This window comes from Sinohyriopsis cumingii, chromosome 18 (genome assembly GCF_028554795.1).
Source record: "Sinohyriopsis cumingii isolate HCF-2022 chromosome 18, ASM2855479v2, whole genome shotgun sequence".
Classification (NCBI taxonomy): domain Eukaryota; kingdom Metazoa; phylum Mollusca; class Bivalvia; order Unionida; family Unionidae; genus Sinohyriopsis; species Sinohyriopsis cumingii.
This window is the reverse complement of record NC_142978.1, coordinates 41426374-41454339: the sequence shown is the minus strand read 5'-3', so window position 1 is coordinate 41454339 and position 27966 is coordinate 41426374. Positions and strand designations below refer to the sequence as shown.

Here is a 27966-nt window from a genome sequence, read left to right as displayed (position 1 = left end):
TTTCACTACACTGTTCTGAGTCATCCATATGTATTTAAACGTCATTTCACTACTGTTTTGAGTCATCCAGATGTATTTAAAAGTCATTTCACTACAGTTCTGAGTCATCCAGATGTATTTAAAAGTCATTTCACTACACTGTTCTGAGTCATCCAGATGTATTTGAAAGTCATTTCACTACACTGTTCTGAGTCATCCAGATGTATTTGAAAGTCATTTCACTACACTGTTCTGAGTCATCCAGATGTATTTAAAAGTCATTTCACTACACAGTTCTGAGTCATCCAGATGTATTTAAAAGTCATTTCACTACACTGTTCTGAGTCATCCAGATGTATTTGAAAGTCATTTCACTACACTCTTCTGAGGTATCCAGATGTATTTCAGAGTCATTTCACTTCACTATTCTGAATAATCCATATGTATTTCAGTCATTTCACTACACTATTCTGAATCATCCATATGTATTTCAGTCATTTCACTACACAGTTCTGAGGCATCTAGAGTTATTTGAAAGTCATTTATCTACATTGTTCTGCAGTTTGGTCAAGTAAAATTATTTTCATCATGCAGTATATAAAATCTAAGATTTGTGCTCATTTCAAATGAAATTTATTAAATGTTATAGAATAATTTCAGTTTTGTTTTATAAATTATCACCCATGTCATGTAAGACCCTTGATATACCATAGCTGTCTTGTACAAATGTTAATATCTAGTTTTAATACAGATTATTAACATTTTTAATTTGATAAAAGCTGCTTTTTTTTCTTTCTTTTTAAATTAAAAGGTCATAGTGTTCAGAAATGTAATGGAATTTTGTGTGAAAAAAAACAAAAATTGAAATGCTTTTACAAAGAGTAAGCTCATAAAGGAACAGTGAGCCATGGTAGACAATGGTTGTTAAGTAATGTTATAATGGTACCATTTGTTCAACCCCAAGTTGGCAGAGCTTAAGGTGTAGGAACATTGTATTCAGAAATAAACAACAGTACTAGTTGTGATTGGTGCATTATGTAAGAGTTGTACTTTCTGTTAAGCTTTAGAAAAGTTGTGCCTCTTGGCAACATGTGAGATGATGTTAATTCATATCTAGATCATATTTTGTATATGTTATGATTTTTCAAAATGGGGTACACATGGCTGTAAATATGACTGTTGTTACTAGATAACTCTTACCACTGTCTAGTTCCAGCAGAGCTGTCTCTCTTAAATGCAATGGATTACCTGGTTTTGTCCTTGTCAAATTGACAATCTAGCATTGTTCTGTATGTGTGATATGCATGCTGAGGTAGGATATAAAGTATATTTATTTCACAAAGCATTAGCACTGAGGTCTATGAAAAAACAATTGGTACCGTGATACCAAATGTAAATTAAAGTAGGGTTAAAGAGTCTGTTGTGTGTAATGGCATGAGATAGGATGAGGAAGTTGTAATTTGTTTCCAGAAACCGGGTTTGCTGTGTTCCAGCCAGTGAGTTCTGGATGATAAGGTTGAATTATCTTTTTGTTTTTCAATATACTTGGTTTATTACTTGTCCTCAGGTTTCCAGGTTTAAAAAAAGGGTCCTAAAGACAAAGGTGAAGCATTGGTATAGATGAAATTCAAAGAACAAATATTGATGGAAAACATTTTCATTGAAAAATCTTTATCATTGAAATTACCAAGAGCAAATAAGATGTGGTATTCACTAAAGTATATGTGCAAACGTTGAATATGTTTAATAAAATTACTTTGGTTTTAACTTTGGGGGGGGGGGGGTATGCATTTGTATGGATTGTGTAATTGCTTGAAACCATGTATTTAAAGATTCAACAAAGAAAGAGCAACATGTGATGCAGACACATTTAAAGGCTCAATTAAGAATGAGTCTCATGCGATGTAGACAAGAATGTAAAGACTTAGTTAAGGAATGAGTCTCATATGATGTAGACAAGAATGTAAAGATTTAGTGAAGAATGAGTCTCATACAAAAATGTAGACAAGAATTTAAAGACTTAGTGAAGAATGAGTCTTGTACGATGTAGACAGGAATTTAAAGACTTAGTAAAGAATGAATTTAAAGACTTAGTGAAGAATGAGTCTCGTATGACATAGACAGGAATTTAAAGACTTAGTGAAGAATGAGTCTTGTACGATGTAGACAGGAATTTAAAGACTTAGTGAAGAATGAGTCTCATACGATGTAGACTGGAATTTAAAGACTTAGTGAAGAATGAGTCTCGTATGACGTAGACAGGAATTTAAAGACTTAGTAAAGAATGAATTTAAAGACTTAGTGAAGAATAAGTCTCATACAATGTAGACATGAATTTAAAGACTTAGTGAAGAATGAGTCTCATATAGTGTAGACATGAATTTAAAGACTTAGTGAAGAATGAGTCTTGTACGATGTAGACAGGAATTTAAAGACTTAGTGAAGAATGAGTCTCATATGATGTAGACTGGAATTTAAAGACTTAGTGAAGAATGAGTCTCGTATGATGTAGACAGGAATTTAAAGACTTAGTAAAGAATGAATTTAAAGACTTAGTGAAGAATAAGTCTCATACAATGTAGACATGAATTTAAAGACTTAGTGAAGAATGAGTCTCATATAGTGTAGACATGAATTCGAAGACTTAGTGAAGAATGAGTCATACAGTGTAAACAGGAATTTAAAGACTTAGTGAAGAATGAATTTAAAGACTTAGTGAAGAATGAGTCTTGTACGATGTAGACAGGAATTTAAAGACTTAGTGAAGAATGAGTCTCATATGATGTAGACAGGAATTTAAAGACTTAGTGAACAATGAGTCACATACGATGTTGACGGGAAATTAAAGAATTAGTGAAGAATGAATTTAAAGACTTAGTGAAGAATGAGTCTTGTATGATGTAGACAGGAAATCAGAGACTTAGTGAAGAATGAGTCTCGTACAATGTAGACAGGAAATTAAATAATTAGTGAAGAATGAATTTAAAGACTTAGTAAAGAATGAGTCTTGTACGATGTAGACATGAATTTAAAGACTTAGTGAAGAATGAGTCTCGTACGATGTGGACAGGAATTTAAAGACTTTGTGAAGAATGAGTCTCATACAATGTAGACAAGAATTTAAAGACCTAGTGAAGAATGAGCCACGTGTGTTGCAGAACCTACCCCTACTTATGTTCTTAAAGATATATTCCTAGCGATCAACACAGCTCAGTTATTTTATAATGAACTTTATTATGGTAATGGAAATGTCATTTATATGTTGTTTTTTTTCAACCATTTAAAAAAAATGAAATCATTTACAAAGCATTTTTTTTTGGTGGCTATGCAATATCTGGTGTCTTTGTTCCACTCACTACCAAAATCAATATATGACATCAGTAAGGGTAGAGAGAAAAGAAAAAAAAAAAAGAGTGTAGACTTAGATTTACTCACAGCTGTAATCCAGCTGAATATATATACTATATAAAGCACAGATAAATGCAAGCATTTATACTTCAGATTATTTATTGGAAACTCTCCTGTAAAAAATAAATCCTGATTAGAGCAGAATTATCAACACATTTTTAATCCAGAGGAAAGCAAATAATAATGCTGAAATTATTGATTACACAATATGTTTATATGCATTAATTTCAGTCCAGTATCAGTCTGATTAAAATCAGATCTCCACTGTAGTCATGTTATGGTGACATATGTTATTACCATAATTGTTAATTTTATCAGCCAATCAGATGAAGTCTTATATGCTTGCATTTTGGGAGACTGAGTGACACCTCCCAGCCCTTTTTTTTTCTTCAGTTTTTTATGGAAGAAAAAAATCATGTCTGGGTATTTGATTTGTGCTTGTACTGAAAGTAGTATTGTTTCAAGGATTCAAGTTACCACTGTTACGGAAGGGTCCAAGAGAAATTAGCTTTTTGCAGACATAAATGGGGAGGATAGAATCAATTTACAGTCAAGTTGTCTGATAAGCTAGTTAATTTATTAGGACAGAAGAATCCTTCACAAGTGCTCCACAATGCAAATAACCATTCTACACATTAAGAAAAGTGAGAATACATCATTTTACCTTTTTTTGTTTGGTAGACTTAAGATTATCCCTAGCATCTAACAGATCTTGGTGCTGTATTACAGATGACTTTTAACACTGTTATGGTGTCTATAAGCTACAGAGGTCTTGCTAGGATTTTAAAACTAGGAGTCCAGGACTCCCATTTTGGTAGAAGTTTTAGTCCCACCATCAAAAGTTGCAGTCCCTTCTTTCCTAGAGAATCAACACAGACATGAGTGCATCTAATTTTAGATGGAGAGGTTTTCGTAAGGAAATCACTCACTTTAATATAGCTTCATTACAACAGTCCATTGACAGGATTGCAAATTTATGGTTTATTTTTTTGTCTACGTCCTTGTAGTAATTTTAGGCAATGATTAAATAGTATCTGATTTGCTGTTTTTTCCTTGTATTTTTGTAAATACGTGTTAAGTCAGAAAATACTTTGACCTTAAAGCGCATCTCACGAATTCCACAACATAGCATTGTCCCAAACATTTCCCACGTAAATAATTTGCTTTTTAAAATTAAATCTTTAATAAAATAATACCTAGGCTTTGCTATCAATGATTTGTATATTTTTTTTGAATATATTTACCCAATGATTTACAAAAGCAGACAATTTAATAAACTGGTACGTCCCAGAGTTAGCAAAATCCTTCATTATTTCTCGTTCGGCCTACTGGTTCATTTACAGTTTCAAACTAATTTTATGACAAAATAGTGTACAAGAGGCAGTTAATATATATCCAGATCACTGAGTCTGATCTTAAAACACATTTTTTTTGTTTTATCATCAAAGGATATCATGCAGGAAATTCATAGTTGCTACCTTACTCGGAAAAGGGTTAATGGTTAATCAGCTATCAAAACATATGCTTGTGAATGCGCAAGTGTTTGTTTCAATGTAATTGATATAAAAACTAGGCCTGTCTACTGATGTCTTAATGATCACATATCACTAAAACTTTTTAAAGGTGACTAAAGCTAAGGTGAGGGGCATTTTAAAAAACGTATGGTCAGTCAATGTACCTCTTAAATAGGTCTTATTTACCCATCAGAGTAAGACTGAATTTTGTCAATCCAAGTAAGGCTTATTCCAAACATGAAGCTAGGCATCACACACTTTCTTACACTTAGCTACTGTCCCGACCGAGCTATCAATTCTAGCAGCTTTAGCACTCTTCTGAACCTTGTTACAATCTTAATAAGTTTGCCGTTTAACCCCAAAATACTTATCCAAATTTACATATGGCATTTTGTCTAAGTCTCAACATGTCTTGATTCTTAGGTCACGTGCACTACTTATTCCGATACATTCGGAAATGAACACAATAATGAAAGCTAAAGTTGTTTATTTGATGTACTCTTATAAATGACCACATCTACGTCTCTGGGTCATTCTGACTCTGAATTCAATCACTGTAAATATCGGTACATTTTCCCACCCGGCTGCCAGTCAAAGCCTTTGAACTTGCCACCCAGCTATTGCATCATGTTTCTTTTATGTACTTTTATAATGGCAACATGTATGTACATCAAGGGGTCTTTCAGTCATTGAATTCTGTCATTGTAAATATCAGCACAGCTAATTGATCAACACATTTTCCCACAAAGCAGGTGGCTGAAGCAGGACTGGCAAGTCTTTGAATTTTGCCGCACACCTATTACATGCGTATGGAGGACTCCCACCTCAGTGATTTTCTGCATCCCAGATCAAAAATTTGGTGTCCAAATATGCGTAATTAAGCATTTCCGAGACCTCTGAGCTACAAATCTTTTGCTCAAGTATATGCTAAATAGTTTAAAGATTTCTGCTCTGTTTCAGACTGCTGGTATGACTTCTATTAAAGACCAGCTCCTGTCAGCCTGTACACCACCACATCAAGGCAGGAGAGCATCAGCCATTGTTCCCCTTAAGACGGTCCAGATAAAGTTCAACCTTGAGCAGCTGAAACTAAAGTACTCCAGGGGGATTAGACTAACGTATGTATCTCCCGCTGAGTACTGTACACCAAACACAAGTACTCCAGGGGGATTAGACTAACGTATGTATCTCCCGCTGAGTACTGTACACCAAACACAAGTACTCCAGGGGGATTAGACTAACGTATGTATCTCCTGCTGAGTACTGTACACCAAACACAAGTACTCCAGGGGGATTAGACTAATGTATGTATCTCCTGCTGAGTACCAAACACAAACACTCCATGCTAATGTAAACATCTACTCCTGAGTACTGTAAACTGATGATTTTCCTGTATGTTCCTTGTCTTTTACAAAAGAACTTACCCAGCTCTCTTGTCACTTTATGGTATAATTGTTGCAATGGTTTGCTACACTGTTTCACTTTTTCAGGTAGGTTTGCAAATGCCTAAAAGTTCCAAAACTGGGTACCAAACTTTTTTCAGTATACAGACCCTGCAACGGGTAATTTTACCCGTGAAACAAACACAGAATGTAAACAGAATGCAGGATCAGTGCAGATGGAATGCAGAATAAATGCAAACAAAATGGAATGCAGAATAGATGTAAAAATATGATGAATGCATTTTGAGAAAAATGAGTACACAAATTTAAAACTCAGAAAAGTGAATGATAAACAAAAACAGAAAGAAACTCAAATGTATTTGATAAAAGGATTTAAAAATCAAATTTTTTTCAAGTGCCACCAAGTTTGCAGTCAAGACCCCTTTGCATGATAATGCAGGATCAGATTCTTTATACTGAATGACATATTTGTACCCATTACAAGCCAAGATATATTTTTGTCGAAGGAGGCAAAAGAAAACAACAACATTGATGTGATGACGACATTATTTCTGATGGTATCTGTACAGTCTTTAATTTGCCAAATAAAAACTAAAGTTTGTTACAAATACTCTACATTTTTATTTTTTTAACTTTTATAAGTGTGGTTATATATTTATTCATCTATTGTCAGTGCTGTCTTTGGCATTTCATACAAAAGCTATTTCGTTAAAGCACAAAAAAGCTACAGTTCTCTCCCTTTAAAATATCAATACATAAATGGAAAACCCTAAATGCATTTCTGCCTCGTCCCATGTAAGTAAAAATGAAAGGTATTTGTGAATGAATGTGAGGAATGCAAAATTCTGCATGTACTTTTGTGACCATAAAATTAATGAGAAATGATGATAGACGAAATTCAAATGTGAATGGATTATAAATGGAATGCAAAGAGAATGCAAAAGAAACACAAATAAATGGTTTCAGGGGATGTACATATATTATCTAGGGGAGTAAAATTTGGATGTTTCTGCAAGGAAAATCAGACATACAGCAAAATTGCTTCAACAGTTCTAACAGTATGATTTTAGAGTTTTGATTTTCTCCAGGTTTCAAGACAATTCACTTTTATTGGGGTTTACTTTACCAATTTTGAATAAAAAGTGTATTTATGTAATGATAATAATCCTGTATTTGCAGAGTTCAAGTAATTCTCATAATAGAAAAGAGTCATTTGCTTTTATGATTGAAAATATCCTCTGTTATGTTCCAGAAAATGTGAAATCCTGAACTACTTATTACTGCCATATTTTGGACAGCATAAAGACCTGATCTCATGCACTGGCCTTGATCTTTGTCCTCATTGGTTTCGTGCTGTATCATAATGACGTTGATGCACCATAAAGCATTAACCTTAACAAAAACCTTTTTTGGAAAAATTGTGACCGTACTGATTTGAAAGTTATCAGTTTGGTCTTCTTAAGGTTCATCAGTAACTGTTGATAATCTGTGGTAAAGAATTATAATCTTTGCTTGTTTTGGTGGAAACATTTGTTTAACTATTTACTTGTTTACTTTGGATTTATTCATTTTTGTAAACTCTGGAGATGGAAGTCCCAAACTCTTAAGCATATTGTAAAATGACCATACATTCTTCAACACTTCAAATTATCATTACCTAAAGTGCTGCCATGTGAAATAAAATCCCATAAGCACGTAAGTTATTGTGCAGTTTCTCACCAAAAAGTAATGGAATGAAGTTCGATAGGGAATTCTGCAAAAGGTTTTAGCCCATTGCATTACCCTGCAGTACATGATCGTGGCATTGTGACTTTAGTTTTATGCTTCTGTTAAACATTGATTATCGGTGCATTTTATCTTCAGATTTCATCAGTGACCTCTGCAGTTTGTAGTTTATGTATTTTTTTTTTTCAGTCAAAGCCAGATGCCCTCTGAGATGCAGTTGATTGGTCCCTTAAAGTATTATGGTTCATGGGTGTGTTACCATGACTACCAACTACTAGTACTTAATCCGCATAGAGTTGAGGAGACACTATTACACAGAGAACTTCTTGAGAACTATGGGCTTCCCACCAAGCCTCTAGAAAATCCTATTGAACTGGGAGAAAGGTATCTTGTCTGGGTTGCATATAACTATATGATGCATACACAAAACTGCATATGTGTTTTGTTCTAAGTTGGTGGAAAGACAAATTTGATATGACATAGGGATAAATTGTGTCTGTGAGGCATAGATGTATTCATTTTCCCTACTAAACTAGTGCTTTCCCCTGACTCAGTACAAAACAAGAATGCGGTTTTGTTTTTATTACGCACACCCTTTTTTTTACATTGTCTGGATATATTTAGCTTTACTGTAAGAATCAAATTCAAAGCTGGGGTTTGTACAAGTTTGATTCGCTGTGTCATAAAATATATATGTCAAGGAAGGCAACTAAGCAGTTCAAATCTGGGTGTGTGATGATGGAAAAACAGACTGTATTGAATGCCAGATCTAGCATATAAGATTTATGGGTATGTAAGAATGCAATGATAGTAAATGTTGCATAGATTTGGGCTTGAATGTGAAGGCAGTGTCTATTTTTTCCTTTTAAAAAATTGAAGCTGACCATCAGGAATCATTCACTTACTTAATCATAACCAAAGAGGATGATCTTTGGAGGTATTTTTTATGTTTATTTCCGAGAATGCAAACAGTAAAGGTTTCGCATCTCATATCCCTAGTTTGCATAAATATTTGTTGACTAGTGTCAACCGACACACAGTAAGGATTTTAGCAAGTTTAAACTAAGGTCAAACTTTGAGTCTCCTTGCAGTAATGATGAAATTTCCTAAGCACCCACCTACATCAGCCAGACACCTAAATTTGATGTTGCACAGAATATTCTAATTTTTCGTATTAGGATGCATGCACCCTTTACTTTAGTCGGAGTACGATCACGTGTAATACATTGAAGCATCTTCAAAGAATAAACCTTGAAACTAAAAGTATCTAATTAAGGAGCTGGTCAGACTTAGAGATCTGCTGGATATTTACATTACTTATGTAAACATAAGGAGGTACGTTGACAGTAATGGCCATTCACAACAGTGACCAGACTGTATAGGTGGATGTTGTTGTTGTAGGGTTTAACGCCATTTTTCAGCGCAAGATAGGCTATACATGGTGGCCAGTATATATGGTAGAGGAAGAATCCAGGAAAACCCCAGAAAGAACCACCAACCCATGAGAAGCTACTGGCAAGCTTTCTCACATACCCACATTGGCCGAATTGGAGACTCAAACCCACGCAGAGGTGAGATGGCAGTGATCCGTAACGGTGAGCGCTTTAGACCACTTGTCCACATGGGCACCCTATAGATGGATGTGAATGAAAACTCAGTAGAATATCAAAATTGATCTTGATTATGCCTTATATTATTCAACAGAAACATGATCATATTTTGTACTGAAATTGAACTTTAATTGGTTTAACATTATAAATACAGAGTTAGATGCAACTGGATTAAAATTTTATTTCTAAAGTCCTAAACTATGTTTTGGTTAGTACTGGGATTCCCATGCCAAGTGTTTTTAATAGTTTCATAGAGTGCCTCAAAGTCATCTTAGGGAGACTGTTGATAGTGATGATATTTTCTGAATGACATTTATCACTTAAAGAAATTTGAAAGTTGTGGTTTCATTGGTGAACCACTTAGTCAACTCATTTACCATTAGTACCGTGTCAAGGTAGTGTATGATACACGAAAGTGGGTGGTATTATAGAAAGGTAGACAGATGAAGCTCTACAAGGATATCAAATAAGCTGGATGTTTTAGTTGCACTACAAAATAAAGAGGGAAAAACCGGGAGGTTTTTGTCATTTTTGCCTGAAATGCAAGTAGGAAACACATTTTGGGGGTTATTCCTGAATACATCCAAATACATCGACTTCCAAAAGATTTTCCATTAGCCTAATGCCTAGTTGTGTTAGAAACATCGTTTTCCATTGGTTATTTTGCTTGCGCATGAGCAGAAGGGTAAAAGTTGGAAGTTTTTTCTTCTTTTTTTTCTTAATGGACCTATCATTTTTGTATCGAGACCACTCTTTATTCCAGATGCCAACCTTATCCTACTTTTTGCAAAGGTTCACTTGTCTGTGTGCAGTTCAGACTGGTCTGCCTTATATCTGAGGCCAAAGAATATCAAATCTGGACATAAAATCAGATTCCAACCACGGGCAAATTTTGAATGGAAAAAAAAACATGTCAACAAAAGTAGGGGTTAATGAGTTAACAGTAGATGACTTTGTATTGGGGTCCATCAGATCCCCACATGATTTTAATCAGATTGGAGTTATACATTGGCCACTTTAACTCAGCTCTGAACAACCCAAAAATGCTTCCTCACTGTTTAGTTTGTTGTGGTTTCCTTTCCATTTAGTCCCATAATGCATTTCATCTGTAGAGTTTGAATATATGCATGACATCATATACAGACATTAAGATTTACATCATCACTGGAGAAATGTACACTAGCAAATGGTCAAGACTGAATTAATATTTTTTATATAAATGTCAAAATTAGATTTTAAAAATCATTTTGTTTTTAATTGTTTGTAACCATTTCTTTTTCATGAAGAGTTATAGGGAATTAAGATGTAAAAAATATGGATGCAGTTAGTCATATTGTCGCATCTCAGTTGCAGTTTTTGCATCATATAGATGCAAAACAAGATTTTTTTCTGCTGGGATAGATTATTTTATTTTTCAAAAAATTATTTGAGTATTAAGACAACCTGTGACAGTAATACTTTTAACCTTTTTTGGCAAGAGTTGATACTTTGCATTTATATTTTGTATTGTTTTTTGTATTATGAAAACCTGTTTGCCAGTATTATTTGAAACATAAAATTTGAGGTATAGATAACCTCAAAGCATGTTTTACACGTCAGTAATCGGTTATATTGCCTTACATGCAATAAGATGAGAAAGGTAGGCAATACTTGTTATAGTATTATGCTGGCCATAGAAGTATTTTGAGGTTCAGCCAGAAAGAATTAAATATTTAATTATGCAAAATTTGTTGTTTTCAAATGCTCAGATAATCAACTTGGATTGAATGAAAACAATAAAATATGCAGAGAATCATGTGGTATTGAATTAAAGTGAACAAAATGTAGAGAATCATGCTGAATCGAATCTAAAGATACATTTACACAATATAAAATAAATGGAATGGTGGACAGGTGGACCATATGCACCTCTAGCTGGACTGACAGATAGGTGAACTGCATATATGATATTAAGCATACAAAGAACTAATAGAGAGGTAGTGTCAACTCTTTAATCAACTATTTATCATTATAAAACGGTACATAAGTATACATCTTTGGCATTCCTTGGGTCTCACCCTCCACTGCATAAGGTTGGTAGTGGTAAGATGGTAGAGAAGCATGAAGTAACTATGAGGCGGAATCGCCAGTCTGACTGATGTCAGGGCCAAATGGCCAACATGCCCCATCTATGAGGCAGAATTGCCTGTATGACTGATGTCCAGGCAGAATTGCCAATGTTTTGAGGCAGACTCACCAGTATGACTGACTGACATAACTGTTAAGGCAGAATTGCCACTGTATTTAGACAGAGTCCCCACAACTTGTTATGTCTGTAAGTCGAGTGGATTGGGGACAGAATGCCCAATGATGTAATAGTGGCGAATACCACTGGAGAAGATACGGCAAGAGCAGCCTATTAGTATGAGGGGTCATAAGATAGTGCAATTAGTATGCTGGTGGGAGATTAATCATAAGACCTGCAGGCGAAATGTGAGCCAGATATAACAGAACTGCAGGCAGTGGTTGGGGCGGTGGAGGATACAAAACAAAACAGACCACTCTCGATGCTGATCACTTGTAAAGTGAATGACTGCTGTCAGCTACCTCAGCACAGCAGACCCTTGTCTCTGATTGGCTGATTGCTAATCCAACTTAGTGTGTGTGTCCACTGACCTGACCTTGAACTGACCCATATCATGGGCCCTGGTTGGACTCCATTCTTTGTGTAAACATCCTTTAATTACGTTAAACACCTAATTACACAAAGAATTGTACTGTATGGAATCAAAGCATATAAAAACAAAGAGAATCACACTGTATTGAATCAAAACATACAAATACAAAGAGAATCATACTGTATTGAATAAAAACAACAAATGCACAGAGAATCATATTGAATCAAAACATAAATGCATAGAGAATCACACTGTATTAAATCAAAACATAAATGCATAGAGAATCACACTGTATTGAATCAAAACATACAAACAAAAAGAGAATCATACTGTATTCAACAAAACCATACAAATGCACAGAGAATTATACTGTATTGAATCAAAACATACAAATGCAGATAGAATCATGCTGGATTGATTCAAATCATGCAAATACAAAGAGAATTGTACTATGGAATAAAAATATACAAATACACAAAGAATCATTCTGTATTGACTCAAAACATTCAAATACACAGAGAATCATAATGAACTGAACTAAACTAGAGAACATTTTTCATCACAGAAATGTTGGAGGTGCTGCACTCTGGAGAACACTAATTTCCATGGCAACCCTAAGCAAGAAAGAGCAGACATATTTTGAAATCCAAGATCCCCGAATTGTCTCCAATGGAATGAAGATTCGGTGCCACATAAATGAGGAAGGCGCGTTTAAATTGAGGCTTGTAGAACTGTCAAAGTCTGTTTCAACATATGGGCTAAAAGATCTGGAGGAAATTCTAGAGCTAATTTCCAGTACCAATGCAACCTCCCTGTATCAAGCAAGACCAAATAAAGTTGTATATTATCTTCAGGTAAGAGCTGTTTTGATCTGCTTTCATTTTTACATCATGGCTGTTGTAAAGTCTTTTAAGGTAGTACTTCCACAATAGAGCCATTCAATACAAAAGAGAAAACAGACCCAGATAGAAAATGAGGTCGTTATTGGGATTTCTAGACATTAGTTTATAAAATTGACTATATGGAAATGATAGACTAATTAAAGGAGCACAATGGAATTCTTATGTTACCTGGTATTAAAAAGTGGTGTGTGTGTGTGTGTGTGTTATTAATCATTAATAGGTGGGGTCCAAGGACATTGGTGTTACAATGAAGATGGAATAAAATAACATAGGACATAATCTCCAATATCAGGAAATCTAAATGTTTCTTAGAGCAGTTAAAGAAATAGACCTGCTTATTTAAAAAAAGACCTTGGATGTCTTCAGTATTATTAAAAGAACTTTTAATTCTCTTTATTTTTTATACGTGCTTGATGGATGTAATATGGTTTGGAGATTATACAGTTTGCCTTACTTCAGATGTTCATATCTCAAAACTGCATGGTCATTTTCACTTTATGGACTTAAGAGGATAAACTGATAAAACTTCAAGATTTTTAATACTGTATAATTCATTTCTTGCTCTTTCAGAAGCTAGTATATTTAACTCCTGAAAAATTCATTTTCCATATTTTAATAACTGCTAAATTTAATTGACTTTGGGACTGATTCATTTCTTGAGCACATGGGAGTAGCTGTGTCGATGAACTGTTTGCTTTAGGCCTCATGTTGTTTCACATATGAAGAAACTTCAGTTACAGTACATGAAAGTAACAAGAGTTATTCCAACATTCACTCCATTGTGCTTGATGCAAATGCATACAACTTTACCGTATTCCTGCCTTTAGAGGTACTCATTGATTGTAGAGCAGAACCTCTGATGAACATTTAGTACAGGATTGATTGTTAGGTGATGTTTGTGATCGAATATTCCAGGGCATGTTTGGGATTCAGATTACACACAATACGGAATGTTGTAAGATGCACCTAATGGAGGCAGCTTGTTTTCCATAGGTTGCATCTCATACAGTTTGAGGTGAAGATCTCAGTCTTTTAGCAGTGGAGTTGCCGTTTTATTGTAAATCCATCGTAAACACACTAATTTTGGCCACAACTTTCGGCAAGATAGGCAGTTAGAAGGTCTTGGCCCTGGTCAGTCGATTGATCACACAAAGCTTTACAGACTGTATCATTGGCAACATAAACATCCATATGTGTTCTGGCTTTTAAGGTCACCATTATGTGTTCAGGAAACCTGCACTGTTATAATTGGAACCTTACAGAAGTCATAGCCTTTGTGGGTGTTGGCAAGGGTCATTTGAGTATAAGATTCTGCTTTTCTAAAGTATCACCCTGTATAGCCCTAATAGAAGAAACAAACACACAAAAAAAACCCCATAAATCTGTCCCATCATGGGCTCTGTGGTGGGTGTGGAGTATGGATGATGATATAATGTATTTCCAATATAGAAAAACATAACATATAGTCAAAACATTCGTGGGAGACCTAGTCTAAAAGGGATCTGCAACAATTTGACAGGTGATTCAGATGTAGAACCTGTTCTGTGCTTTTTCATCATAATATCGACTGATGAAAACCAAGAAGTAACGAAGCTTTCACATTTTATCGTTGCAAAAGTCCAGCATGGATTGGATGGAGTGCCAGAGAGTGTAAAGAAAATTAGGTCAGGCAAATTACTTGCTAATTGTAGCTGTAGAGTGTACTTTAATAATCTGCTTCAGTCAAGGTGGTTTTTGGAGATACCCATCTGTATCCTGACATAAATCAATAATTTTGTGTAAATGTGTTATGCAACCTTGGGATGATTGATGTTAGTCTGAGGTGATTATAATTAAGATACCATAAGGAAATGAATACATTTTTGCTGAAATAGTAACTTGATTTCTATTAACACTTGCATTCAGATGTTAGACATGGTAACAACACTTGTATTCAGATGTTAGACATGATTCCAACCAACACTTGTATTCAGATGTTAGACATGATAACAACACTTACATTCAGATGTTAGACATGATTCCAACACTTACATTCAGATGTTAGACATGATTCCAACACTTACATTCAGATGTTAGACGTGATTCCAACCAACACTTGCATTCAGATGTTAGACATGATAACAACACTTACATTCAGATGTTAGACATGATAACAACACTTACATTCAGATGTTAGACATGATTCCAACACCTACATTCAGATGTTAGACATGATTCCAACCAACACTTGCATTCAGATGTTAGACATAATTCCAACCAACACTTGCATTCAGATGTTAGACATAAATTCCAACCAACACTTGCATTCAGATGTTTGGCATGATTCCAACCAACACTTGCATTCAGATGTTAGACATGATTCCAACCAACACTTGCATTCAGATGCTTGACTTGGATACTTTATTTGCAGCGACCAAAGCTGGGTTAATAAACATTCCAGTAGACACTTTTTATACATAATCCATCTTTAAATACCAGAAATATGGTCACCACAAAGATGGCTGCAAGTTAAGATGAGTCTGGCCTAGATAGTTCCCCGAAGGCTACGATTGACTGCTCTGAGTGGAAGCACAATAAGGGATATGATAGTTAAAATATGAAAAAGCCTTGTGCTTTCCAGTGACCACAAAGTTTGTGCAAACCTTAACTCCCCTTAACACTGCTGTTAAATTTTATATGAACAGTGATTAAGTTCAGATGAAGTCTTCCACAAATTCCATTAGTACCCATACATGACCTCATCTAGAGAGCTGCCACCCAAACTATAAATAAAGTAGAAAATGCAAGTAATCAATGAATCATTGTGACACATATAAAACACTTCTAGTGCAATTTATTTAGATCCTGTCCACAAAATGGGCAGATTACCATTGATCCCAGTGGTCAGTGAAACAATATGACAAAAAGGAATCAAGCACAACTAGCAAGAAAACAGACCTGCCCAACAAAAAGAGCACTAGAGACTCCATTGATACCACACCAAGGGAATCTCACAAAAGTCCCATGCTTCCACCATTTCCATAAATATGTCAGATATTTTAATATAATTAAATTGCCAAGTTTTAAGGGCAAAAAATAAAATAAAAATTGGTCATAAAGAAAACATGATCCAATAGATGACTGCCTACCGGAGACCTTTCTAATAAAATGAAGATAAAGGTGAATCTTAAACATTTCATAAGCTACAACAACTATTCAACAAATGCTGATATGGCTGCTGTAGGAATGTCTGACATTGTAAATTAAACTCCTTACAGCTAAATTAATCTGAATACTCGTACACTTTCCCCAAGCATACTAATCGATGAATCTGATTATGGCCATCATGTTGAACAATTACCGGCATGTTACGTGTTTAGGCTCAAATAAACAGTAACAAAAGAAAGAGTTAAAACAACATGCTTTGAAAAATTTAACAAATAATTTATTTCCCTGGAAAAACACTTAAAAATGTAAAATTAAGGACTTACAGTTTTAAGAATCAAAACCAAACATAATCCAAAAATAATCACAAATTAAATTTTAGAAGTACTAGTAATGAAATGTTCTAATGAATTCAAGTCTGAGTCCTGGTAAATAATCCAAAACAGAAGGCGATGATGTATACTGTAGTCAGTATAGAGCTAATGTGTTTACAGTTTTTTGTGAGCCACAGACAAAAATATTCCAGTGTTTGCATTTCCAAATAACATTTGAATAAATATCTTTGTCCAAGAATTATGTATGAGTGCTCAAATATTTCCAGGAAAAGAATTATCTTTTAGAATCAAATACCCTGACCCATGAAGGGTGAGTCTCAACCAGATTGCATATGTATACCTGAACCCATACGTTCCTCCTGAAGGGTGAACCTCAACCAGAGTGCATATACATGCCTGACCATGTATGCTTCATGAAGGGTGAGATTCAACCAGATTGTATATACACACCTGACCCATACATACCTCATGATGGGTGAGCCTCAACCAGAGTGCATGCACATACCTGACCCATGCATACCTCATGATGGGTGAGCCTCAACCAGATTGCATATGCATACCTGAACCCATATGTTCCTCCTGAAGGGTGAACCTCAACCAGAGTGCATACACATACCTGACCCATGTATACTTCATGAAGGGTGAGATTCAACCAGAGTGTATACACATACCCTGACCCATGTATACTTCATGAAGGGTGAGATTCAACCAGAGTGTATACACATACCCTGGCTCATGTATACTTCATGAAGGGTGAGATTCAACCAGAGTGTATACACATACCCTGACCCATGTATACTTCATGAAGGGTGAGCCTCAACCAGAGTGCATACACATATTGAACCCATGTTACTTCATGAAGGGTGAGATTTGGCCAGAGTGTATACACATACCTGACCCATGAATATCTCATGAAGGGTGAGATTCAACCAGAGTGCATTAACAGTAGAACACATTCTTTTAGAGTATTGTCTTCCATTTCATTTTTTTCGTGTCAACTTGGTTGAGAAGTTATATCTTTGCTGGTCATGAACTAGGAGAGTTTATGGGATGATCTAATTTCCTTAACTACTTGGAGGATTGGCATGAAACCTTACACACACATTTATCCCATGGTCTAGTTGGCCTTAAATGAAAATGGTGTTACTCAGACATCCAAAATGGCCACCACACAGACCAGCTTGAAAATCTTATTACTACAATGCCTCCTGAACTGAAGTCAGATTGACATGTCTACTCCGAAAGACTTCTTATCATGTTTAGTTGGTCCTAAATAAAAATGGTGCTATCTCATAGCCAATATGGCCACCATAGTGGCCATCCTGAAATTTTTTTAGTTGCTACTTCAGAATGGATGATCATTTCAGCATGGGTTTTTCACTAAAAGTCTTATAATGTCGAGTTGGTTCTAAATAAAAAATTTGTCACTTGATGTCTAATATGGATGTCATCTTGAAAGTCTTGTTATCGCTGTCTTTATGAACAAAACCCCAGACTAATGGGGTTTTATCAAAAGATTTCTTACGATGTAAGGTTGATACATATTTCCCCCATTTTAATGTGGTGGTCAGTATCCATAACTGCCAAGCGTGTTATGTACCGAAAAGTGGTATAGCAAAAATGATAAATAATGTTGAGTGTACTTGTGTGTTGGTAACAGGTAAACAAAATCCAGTCAAATGTATAGTAATACCGTTAATTTATGTAAATTAGGTATTTGCATTTTAACGGCATGGTATTTATACATTTCGTTATGTCTGATAATATTTTAAAAAGTAAATATACCAAGCTTTTGATTGCTTTCTTTCAACCACTATTTTTGTACACTGATACAGCAGAACGGGAGTATCATTACAGACAATGGTAAAATTAGCTCTTTTTGATAAATGTACTTGCCAGTTATAATATCTGCATTAAGTTTAAAGTGATTACTATTTTTGTAATCACTTGAAGAAATGTTTTTATTCAATTTAGATGCTAATGCAGCCTGATGTTAAAAGCTTTATTCTTTGCTAATTACAAGTTCACAAGCACACATTTACAACTTCCACACCTGTTTTGCAATTAAATAAATGAACATCTTACTGTAACAATTGTACTGAGTAACGTCGTTGTTCATTATAAAATATTTCTTTTTCAGTTCAAAATATACGTTACATAATGATGATTTAGCGACTGACTGACGTCGCATTAAGTTCAGTACACTTTTAGCAATTCCACAACCTATGGAATAGCACAGAAAAAAGGACAAATATACATACATGCATATAATCCATTTAAAATCCAATTATCTCCTAAACAAACACATTGGTTCACAAAAAGTACTAATCCAAATAGAATAAACACTATTCACTCACATGAATTCATGGCTTTCTGGCTACATCAGTCCTCTCTCAAATGCAAATATGGCTTCCAAAACAGCATGACTCTCTTTCTGGCAGGTTCTCCCGGTTACTGTCATAAGCAGATCCAGTTGAGCAGGGAGTAAATTTTCTTTTCTTCTGCCTAAAAAGAATTGGACGCTGTCAGCATCAGTTTTACATTTGACAATTGGCAGTCTTCATCAGTTTTAATCCAGTGCTGAACATTGTTGTTGTTGTGTGGTTTAATGCCATTTTTCAACACACAATAGTCTATACATGGCGGCCAGCATTAATGGTGGAGGAATGTTTCTTTTTTCTCTTGCTTAGAACATGTTTCCTTACAGTTGACAGGTCACCCCATTGCCCTCATTAACATGTTTGTATAAATGTGCAGTACTGTATTTTGAACAACAGTACTGTAGCACATGGCTCGAGATGCTCATTGTGCAATACTTCCAACACCTAACAATTATGACTTTTTTCTAGATTTTTCCTCTTTTCTAAGAGTGGCATATATACATGTAGTTAGATTTTACTTAGATAATTATGCAGATTTTCGTGAGAGTACAAAACCATAATTATAGTACCTGATGAATAATACTGTGTTTTGAATCTGTTAACAAAATTACAAAAGTGCAGGGTTATTTTAATTTAATTTTTAAAAACATTTGGGGGAGAATAAAATCTACTTATGTGTTTGTACCAAGACAAGGAAATCCCAGTCACAGGGTTATATTATTTGTCACCCCACAAGGCTATGTACAGTGGGGAGACAAATAATGCAGCCCTTTGACTGGGATTTCCTTGTCTTGGTGCAAACCCCGAACATTCTCTTAGTCTCTTCTTAAATGGATGGCGATATTAACAATGGAGTTTTTAGCAGTAGACTTCTCATGATACCTAGTTTGTCCTCAATGAAAATGGTGCCTGTTGTACATCCAATATGGCTGCTATCACTGCTGTCTTAAACTACCTCTGAATGGATGATCATTATGAGATGGCATTTTCACCAAAAGACTGCTAACGACATCTGCTTTTCCCTAAATGAAAATTTTGTGAATCAGAGTTCCACTATGTCCAATGCAGCAGATAATTTGAAAATCTTGTTATAAATGAAAAATATCTACACTCAGAAGTTCAGAGGAAGTAATGGTTTTATCTTGAATGGTTTTCACCTAGTACAGCATCAGTCTGTATTCATAATACTGATGAATCATTCCAAGGCCAAGACATTTCTGCAACAAGCTTGCTTGCCTCTTTTGACCTTGGGGTCAGGGTCACAGCAATACACAGCTTTACTATAGTCTCAACATGAAGGCTCTAGCCTTGTTGTGTTTAACAACGAAGACACTACACAAACTGAAATCCTGGTATTATTATTTTATTGGTCTTAAATATTAAAGCACATTACATGCAGAAGTTTCTCTTTTCTAGGGTGAGGCAGTACGCATGGCACGACAGCGCCCTCTACAGAGATTGAAAGAAGATGTGTTAGACCTTATAGATAGGATGTCAACCAAACTTCCTGCTGATTGTCAACACTGTCTTCATAACAAGCCATTTCTACACAAAATATTCAACCTGGGAGATATTCCCCTGTCCCAGACTGAATAGAAACTCACCCTTGGACTATTACTGATACAAACATGTCTTGGCTATCCCTAGTCCCAGTATGAGAAATTTCTCTTAAACTGACATATTACTGATTTTGGATTCAAAATTGACTAGGGAGATATTCCAGTGTCGCAGTCCACATGAACAATGCCTGAAGGTAACATTAGTAAAACTGATACAGGTAGTTTTGACTGAAAAACAACATATAGGGGTGGAATTTCTATATGCTGTGGAGTCCTGAATCTAAAAGTAGACAGTCTACTATACAAGTGTGTATGGTACCATTATTATTATTGTTATGTAAAAATTCATTACTGTTACCTCATGATTATTGTTGATTAGTGGACTAGATGAAAAGACATTCAATTTGTTTAGTTACATTTTTCTTATCAATATTACAGTTCTGAATAAAATGTCATCATGGTTTGTTATCTTCCCCAAGTTTAATACTATCTAAACAGTGCTCTGGATTTATTGTAGTGGAAACTCCCTTGGCTACACTACCGCAAATCTCGCTATCTCTGGTCTTTGTATTTGGAGTGATACCAGGCTGTATCTGTCTGAGGACTGGCACTCCACAACAGATGTCTTCCACAGTGGGGTACCATCTTATTCCTGGCTTCTTATTGCCAACTGTGTCATCAACTGAGTCGCTGAGTCATCCTTATGAGTCACTTACATGGTTGCTGAGTCATCAACTGGGTTGCCAACTGGGTCGCTGACTGTCATCCTCTGGGTCGCTGATTGTGTTGTTGACTGAGTCACTGACTTGGTCATCCTCTGGGTCACTGACTGTGTCATTGACTGAGTGGCTGAGTTGTTGATTAGGTCATCTCTCTGGGTCACCGACTGTCTTGTTGACAATGTCGTGGTCATGCGTTGTTACTTGCTTAAGATCAATAGAGAGAGATGAACAGTGTGAAATGATGAGAAAATTGATATCTTTCATTAAAAATGTGTATTGCTGCAAGATCATGATTCAATATTTTTGCTCTTCTTGGACAAGCCTTGTAGTGCCTTTATTCTGGTCAATAAAAGACCTTGTCCCTACCTATTTAGGTTTCCCTGCCTGGCCCTTTCCTGGCCATCTAACTACAACCATATGTGTTTGCTCTGGCGGGGTGGTTTTACTGCTTCACTTGCAAGGGGCTGTCTTCACACAATACCACGTCATAACACACCACCATTGCAGCCACAGTTGGAATGTATATATAGAAAGGCAGAATCACATGAACCCAAAATTAAGATGCTAGTTGGAGATAAAAAGCCCTCTAACATTTAGAATCAAACTTAAACTTTAACAAAATGAAAATTAGCTGATACGAAATGAAAATTACACCATGGGATTTCTCATTATGTTATCCTTACTCCAGACTGGCACTATAATTTGTCAAGTAATTGTCTAAAGAAAGTACTGCATTATGATATCAGCCATTTCCCATCTTGTTCTCATATTTTGTCTTTACTAATTATAAAAATGTGGGTTTTCCACACACAAAAAATCATCCTTTCTCCAAATGATTTTTATTGTTAAACTTATAATTCATTGATTTAATGCTACATCACAATTGAGACGTAATAAACTGTATGTATTGAACTGAAGTTTTTATTCCATGAGTTGCCCTATGAAATAGCCATTCACAAATTCTGTGACAAAATGATGTTGTGTTTTTATTGGAGTGGTTGGAAGAAGATGACTGTTTGGATGTGGAGGCAAACCCTCCCATCTGCTGGGGTATCCTAGTCACCCCCTGACTAGTTTCATTGCTATTGTAACTCATCAGAGAGAATAATATGGGTTGATTCGTTTGTTTACTTTCTTGTTCTGTATATTGATGTGTGATCCAGACAATTGTTGGAGATGAGATGTCTTCAGCTACCATGCAGTTTGAAGAATTTTTTTCAAGTTTTATTTAGCTGTTGTCCTGTATTAAATTGTTCATTTGTCAGTAATATCCAGTGTATTGATTGCATCAAGGGTCCTTGGTAACATATTGCTCCTGCATAAATAATGCAGGGATATTTATTCCTGTCAGTACAGACGGGCAGTGTTTATTAATTAGATTTTTTCAAATGTTACCTTTCTTGTGGAGTTAGACAAAATGCATTTTGATATACGATGAGATCGATCTTTTTTTCTTTTAAAGATCTTTCTGCATTTACTGCAAGTCTTTCTGATGCAGACATGTGTGATCATGTGAGATTGGTAATGTTTTATTTTGGAATCACAGTTCACACATTGATAATTCATTTTGCTGTGTAGCAGCAGCGTAACAGAGAGATTGCATCATAATCTGTGACGTAATCCAAAACTTGGGCAGTATTTTGAGGGTAGTGATTCCTCAAAAATGGAATATTCCAGCATGATGACTATGGGGCCGAAACATCTTAGTTCGCATGGGAGGGAAAATAATAATAAATTGAATTGAAGTTGCCTGAACTCCCATTCAGACCAAGATATTATTCCCTACCGGATGTAGAGTATGCAATTTGTATATCCAATAAAGTTCTCTATCTTTCCTAAAGATGGTGCTACTAGAGAGCTCTGGATCACGTTTAATAATTTCTGTTATCTGATATTTAACACAATCTATGTTGTGGTCAGATTGAGTAAAATGCTCTGACACCGGGGAATCTTTATAATTGCTGAGATCCCTCAAGTGCTGTTTTATTCTCACTTGGAATTCCCTTTTTGTTTTACCTACATATTGTTTACCACATTTCAAGCCGATGAGTAAATAGATGACATTACGTGTAGTACAGTGTCCTCTAAGTTTTGATTTATATTTGATGTTAATAAATTAACTTTTAAAGATGATAGATTTATCCATTCTATCTCTGGGAGACTTTGATAACATGCCAGAGGTTTTTTTATTGTGTGTTTGAGAAAATAATTATGTTTATCATATGTAAAGATAGCTGATACCGTGTTGCAAAGCACTGAACATTTTTAAATCAATTTTAGTAATTGTGAATAATCTAGCCAGCTTGCTTATTGAAAAGTCTCAGTAAGAATAGTAGTTGGATAGCATCTTCTTTCATAAAATTGAAGTAAATGGTAAGCTTGTTTTCAAAGTCGGGCTAGATTACAATGTTTATTTGTAGGTTTACAGTATAAATCAAATGTTATTGTGATATTTTCATGAATAACTGTTGTATCTAGGAATGTGATTTTGTCCTTCGAATATTCCGTTGTAAATTTAATAGTTTTATAGCAACTGTCATAGTATGAGTGGAATTTATTTAATTCCATTTCAGAGCCAATCCATATAATAAATATATCATCAATTAACTTGAGAGAGATGTACGGTTTATAGTGTGCTGATTTTAGCATTTTCCATTCTAGCTCACCCATACAAATATTATTTATTTATTTGAGTGTGTGTCTGTGAGGAAGATTACTTAAAGAGGAGCAAGACATTTGGAACTCCAGGTAAAGTGATGCCATTTGGTATGAGACATTCTCAATCATCATTCCAGCATTTAATGAACATGATAACATCTCTAGATAATTGCGATGCTTACATCAATAACATCATCTGCAACAATACCTGGAAAGATCATTTGGAAACCATTCAGAATTTGTTTGACTCAGTGATGCAAATTTTTAACTAATTTAGGTAAAAGTGAGTTTTGCCATGCTAGTGTTAGATTTTTAGGACATATTGTGGGACACGGTCAAGATAAAAATGCTGAAGTTAAGATCAAGTCTATCTCTGAATTCCATGTGCCTCTTAGTATAAGGAACTTGCATAATTTTGGGGTGTGGCTGAATAATGTAAATTTTACACTTGATCTTTTAGCTCCCAATTTCCATCAGTTATCTAAAATGTCTATCGATGCAAAGTATGTAGGGGTTGGTGGAATGTTCATTCAAGAAGACAAAAATGGTATGGATCATCCATTGTGCTATTTTTCTACAATAAAGCACCACAGAAACTATTTGACAATTGAGAAGGAATATTTGGCTTTAATATTGGCTTTTCAACACTTTGAAGTTTGTATTAGTTAGCTACTTCTCCAATAATAGTATTTTGTACGCTTAAATCTCTTACTTTCATTAATAAAATGAAAACAAAAATCTGAGATTGTTTAGATAGATTATGTTGTTGCAGGTATACAACATTGACATTAGGCACATCAAGTGAAAAGGTAATTTGATTGCAGATGAACTTTACTGCTGTTATGACCTAGGTACTTAAAGCATGTAAGAAGAAAGGGTGACAACCAGCAAGTTTTGTATAATTTACAATATAAATCTATGCCACTAAAATACAACATGAAAGAATTAAAAATACAGTTTCATAGTTTGCATATGGTTACAGTTTTTAAGAAAAAGAATTTCCCTGGGTATTCCCACTGGTTATACTGGCTGTTTAAAAAAGACAAGGTATATCTTAGGTATTGTTCAAAGAACCTTTAATTCCCTTTATTATAGTGTATGATTGATGGGTGTTATATGAATTATAGAGTATACAGCTTGGCCTTATTCCAGATGTGCACATTTAAGAAAACTGCTAGCTCCACTTGGTCATTTTCACTTCCTGAACTTCATATGTAGATTGTTTAAAAAAGAGCTGATAACTTTTTTTACCTTTTATATATTTGGTAATTCATTCATTGCACTTTCAGAAGCTGGTATTGTCTGGTCTGGCAAAATTCATTTTGCCTTATTTTGGTAGTTGCTAAAGATAGTGTACCTTAGTCTAATTCAGGCTGATTTTTTTTTTTTTAGCTCAAGGGAGCAGTAATTTTAGTTAGCAGTGTGCTTAGATCATGTACAATTTCCACATGTACAATATCAAAAGAAATATCAGCCGCATTACTTAAAAAAGTAGCATAGAGGTATTCCAATATTCTCAGCACTGTGCCTGTTTGAAATACAAACAACTTCACCTTACATACGTCGCTCTCAAAAGTACATAATAACTGGTGAGCACCCTTTTATCATGTTATAGAAGTACTGCTGTTATGACTAAGGGGCTTAAAGCATGAAACAAGAAAGTGACAACGAACAAGGTTTGTATAATTTACAATATAAATATATGTCCCTAAAATACAAAATGAAAGAATTAGAAATAACTTACAATAATTAATGGATTCCTTAAATCCTAAAATTTATATGAATTCCAATAGATCCAATTAATCCAATTACATTCCAAAGGTATTCCAAATGAAAACTCTGATGTCCATATGTACCAACAACACTGAAAACTCAGTTTTTAAAACCAAATGCCCTTGAATGTTTCAAGATAAATTCTTAGTTATTAATATTTTTGTTACAGCTTTATGAACTAAATGAATTATATTAAAATTAAATAAATCAAACTACTCAATGTAGCTCTTCCAAGTTCGGTAATGTCAAGAATGAGAAATTCTACATAAAAATCCTTTTTTATAGGAAGATAATTCACTGTCGTAAATACAACATAACACAAATCTTTAAAATGAATCACTATTATTTCAAAATACTCAAATTTATTGTGTAATTATTTGGTTTCTTTATGAGGGGAGGTGTTATGTGTATCTAAATTGTGTGCTTTACTCTTGTTCATCATTGTGTAAATATATATTGCATGTTTAACTTTTTTCCACTGTGGTAGGTGATACTTTAAAATAATGTAAACATTTTGAAATGGCCATTTGACCTCAGAAAGTGTACCTGCTTTTTATCTTGTTTGTGAGTTATAAATAGGCTGTTTATTAATGTTTGAATTCAAGGTATATTTTTTAAAAGAAATTTTGATAGTTTTTTAATTGAGCTTTTGACTTGCATCTTGGTCATTTTATTTGGACTTGGATTTTCATAGAAGATTGCTGGCATAAACCTTGTTCATTCCTATTTTAAGTTGAGTTTCTAAAATCAATGTTAGTTTTATTCAGATCTAATGTGAAAACTATCATTTATTTAAAACTTATTCACTGAAATAACAAAGTACTCATTTATATTTGCACTAAATCACTATTTTGTGGTTATTGCGAATTCATTCAAGACATTTTGGATTATATCATTGTGATACATCAAAACTGTTGGCGCATCAGCTCATCCAAGATTATTGATACATGAGCACATTCAGTACTGGAATTCATTTGGAACATTCTGTACTTTTGGACTTGTGGTCGAACTTTTACTGTATGTTCCTTTACAATTCTCACTTTGTATTCTTAGGAAATAAACCATTTGTTGAATTTTACTTCCTTTTTTTATGCTACTTTGTTTAAAAGCATAGAGTCTTAACACTGTTCGTTTCTTGTTCTCTTAGAAATTCAGCACATTTTTGTTGTTGTTGCATATGTGCACTTTGTTTTATCCGTGTGGATGCAAGTGGTTGGCTTCAGGTAAAGTTTTGCCTGTGGATGTAAATATTTCCATCTCGACAAGTGTGGAAGGTTCGTATGATGGTCTGAGTTGAGGTTCGAGTGATGGTCGACGTGCACGAGTTCATTTCCAGTCAGTCCCTATCTCTTGAATAAACTGTACAAACATTGTGTTGCTTTTGTTAATGTCTCCATCTTTAACTGTTTTACGTAATCTGTTATTAAAATCAATTATCAATACCATGGCTTGTTGAAACCTAGTAATTTCCCTGCATACCCACTTGGTACGTACATCTCTTATTCGATTTTTATATTTTTGTGATGATCTTATCTCTTCAATAACTGGTTTTGACGGGTCTTGAGTGACCTCTGCAACATATTTCTAAACTTATCCCACAAGTGGTCAGCAGCACACCAGGTCCAATGAATATTTGCATGGTCATGTGCATCAGTGCCACAGAAATATTATTAACATGTTACAGTTCATCCGGATAACTTTAGGCATGTGTACATTTCATTGTGTTATATAGATCACGTGTGGTCTTTTTGTGTCGTCATGGGGAAAATATCACGGGGTTGCCTTGATACTCAAGCATCACATCACATCGTACACGACACGATTATTCATGCTCCGGTCGAGATCATAAATGGTAGGAGCTTCATCAGTTGTGGAAAAGAAATGAATGGTGGATGACGATGACGTATTTGACGACTGAAGCGTTTTTCTAAAATCTTTTCATAATATGGTTGATTACGCAACCATGACATGTGATCCCACGTTAACCATCTCTTAATACGATTCAACAACAATTGGATTTCCTCATTTACGTCTGTCCAGTAATAAACGCGAAAATTGAGTTTCGAAACATGTCACCATGTTTAGGTGGTTTGGGCTTTGCCTGCGTAGAGAAGTCGGTGATGATGAATTGTATTGTTCATTATGCCACGTTAAATAAGTATTGTATCACACAATCAAGCCTTCATATTGTGTGCG

General features: G+C 34.8%; 1 protein-coding gene across 1 annotated transcript in view; it reads left to right on the top strand.

Annotated features, from left to right (window-relative positions):
- Positions 1-27213, top strand: part of LOC149776479 (PMS1 protein homolog 1-like) — a 79859-nt gene extending 52646 nt beyond the window's left edge. The window contains exons 10-13 of the mRNA XM_089940909.1: positions 5862-6019; positions 8219-8413; positions 12862-13150; positions 20475-27213. Of these exons, the coding sequence (XP_089797035.1) occupies positions 5862-6019; positions 8219-8413; positions 12862-13150; positions 20475-20654 (822 nt within the window). The 3' untranslated portion in view covers positions 20655-27213. The remainder of the gene's footprint in view (positions 1-5861; positions 6020-8218; positions 8414-12861; positions 13151-20474) is intronic.
- The last annotated feature ends 753 nt before the right edge of the window (positions 27214-27966 follow it).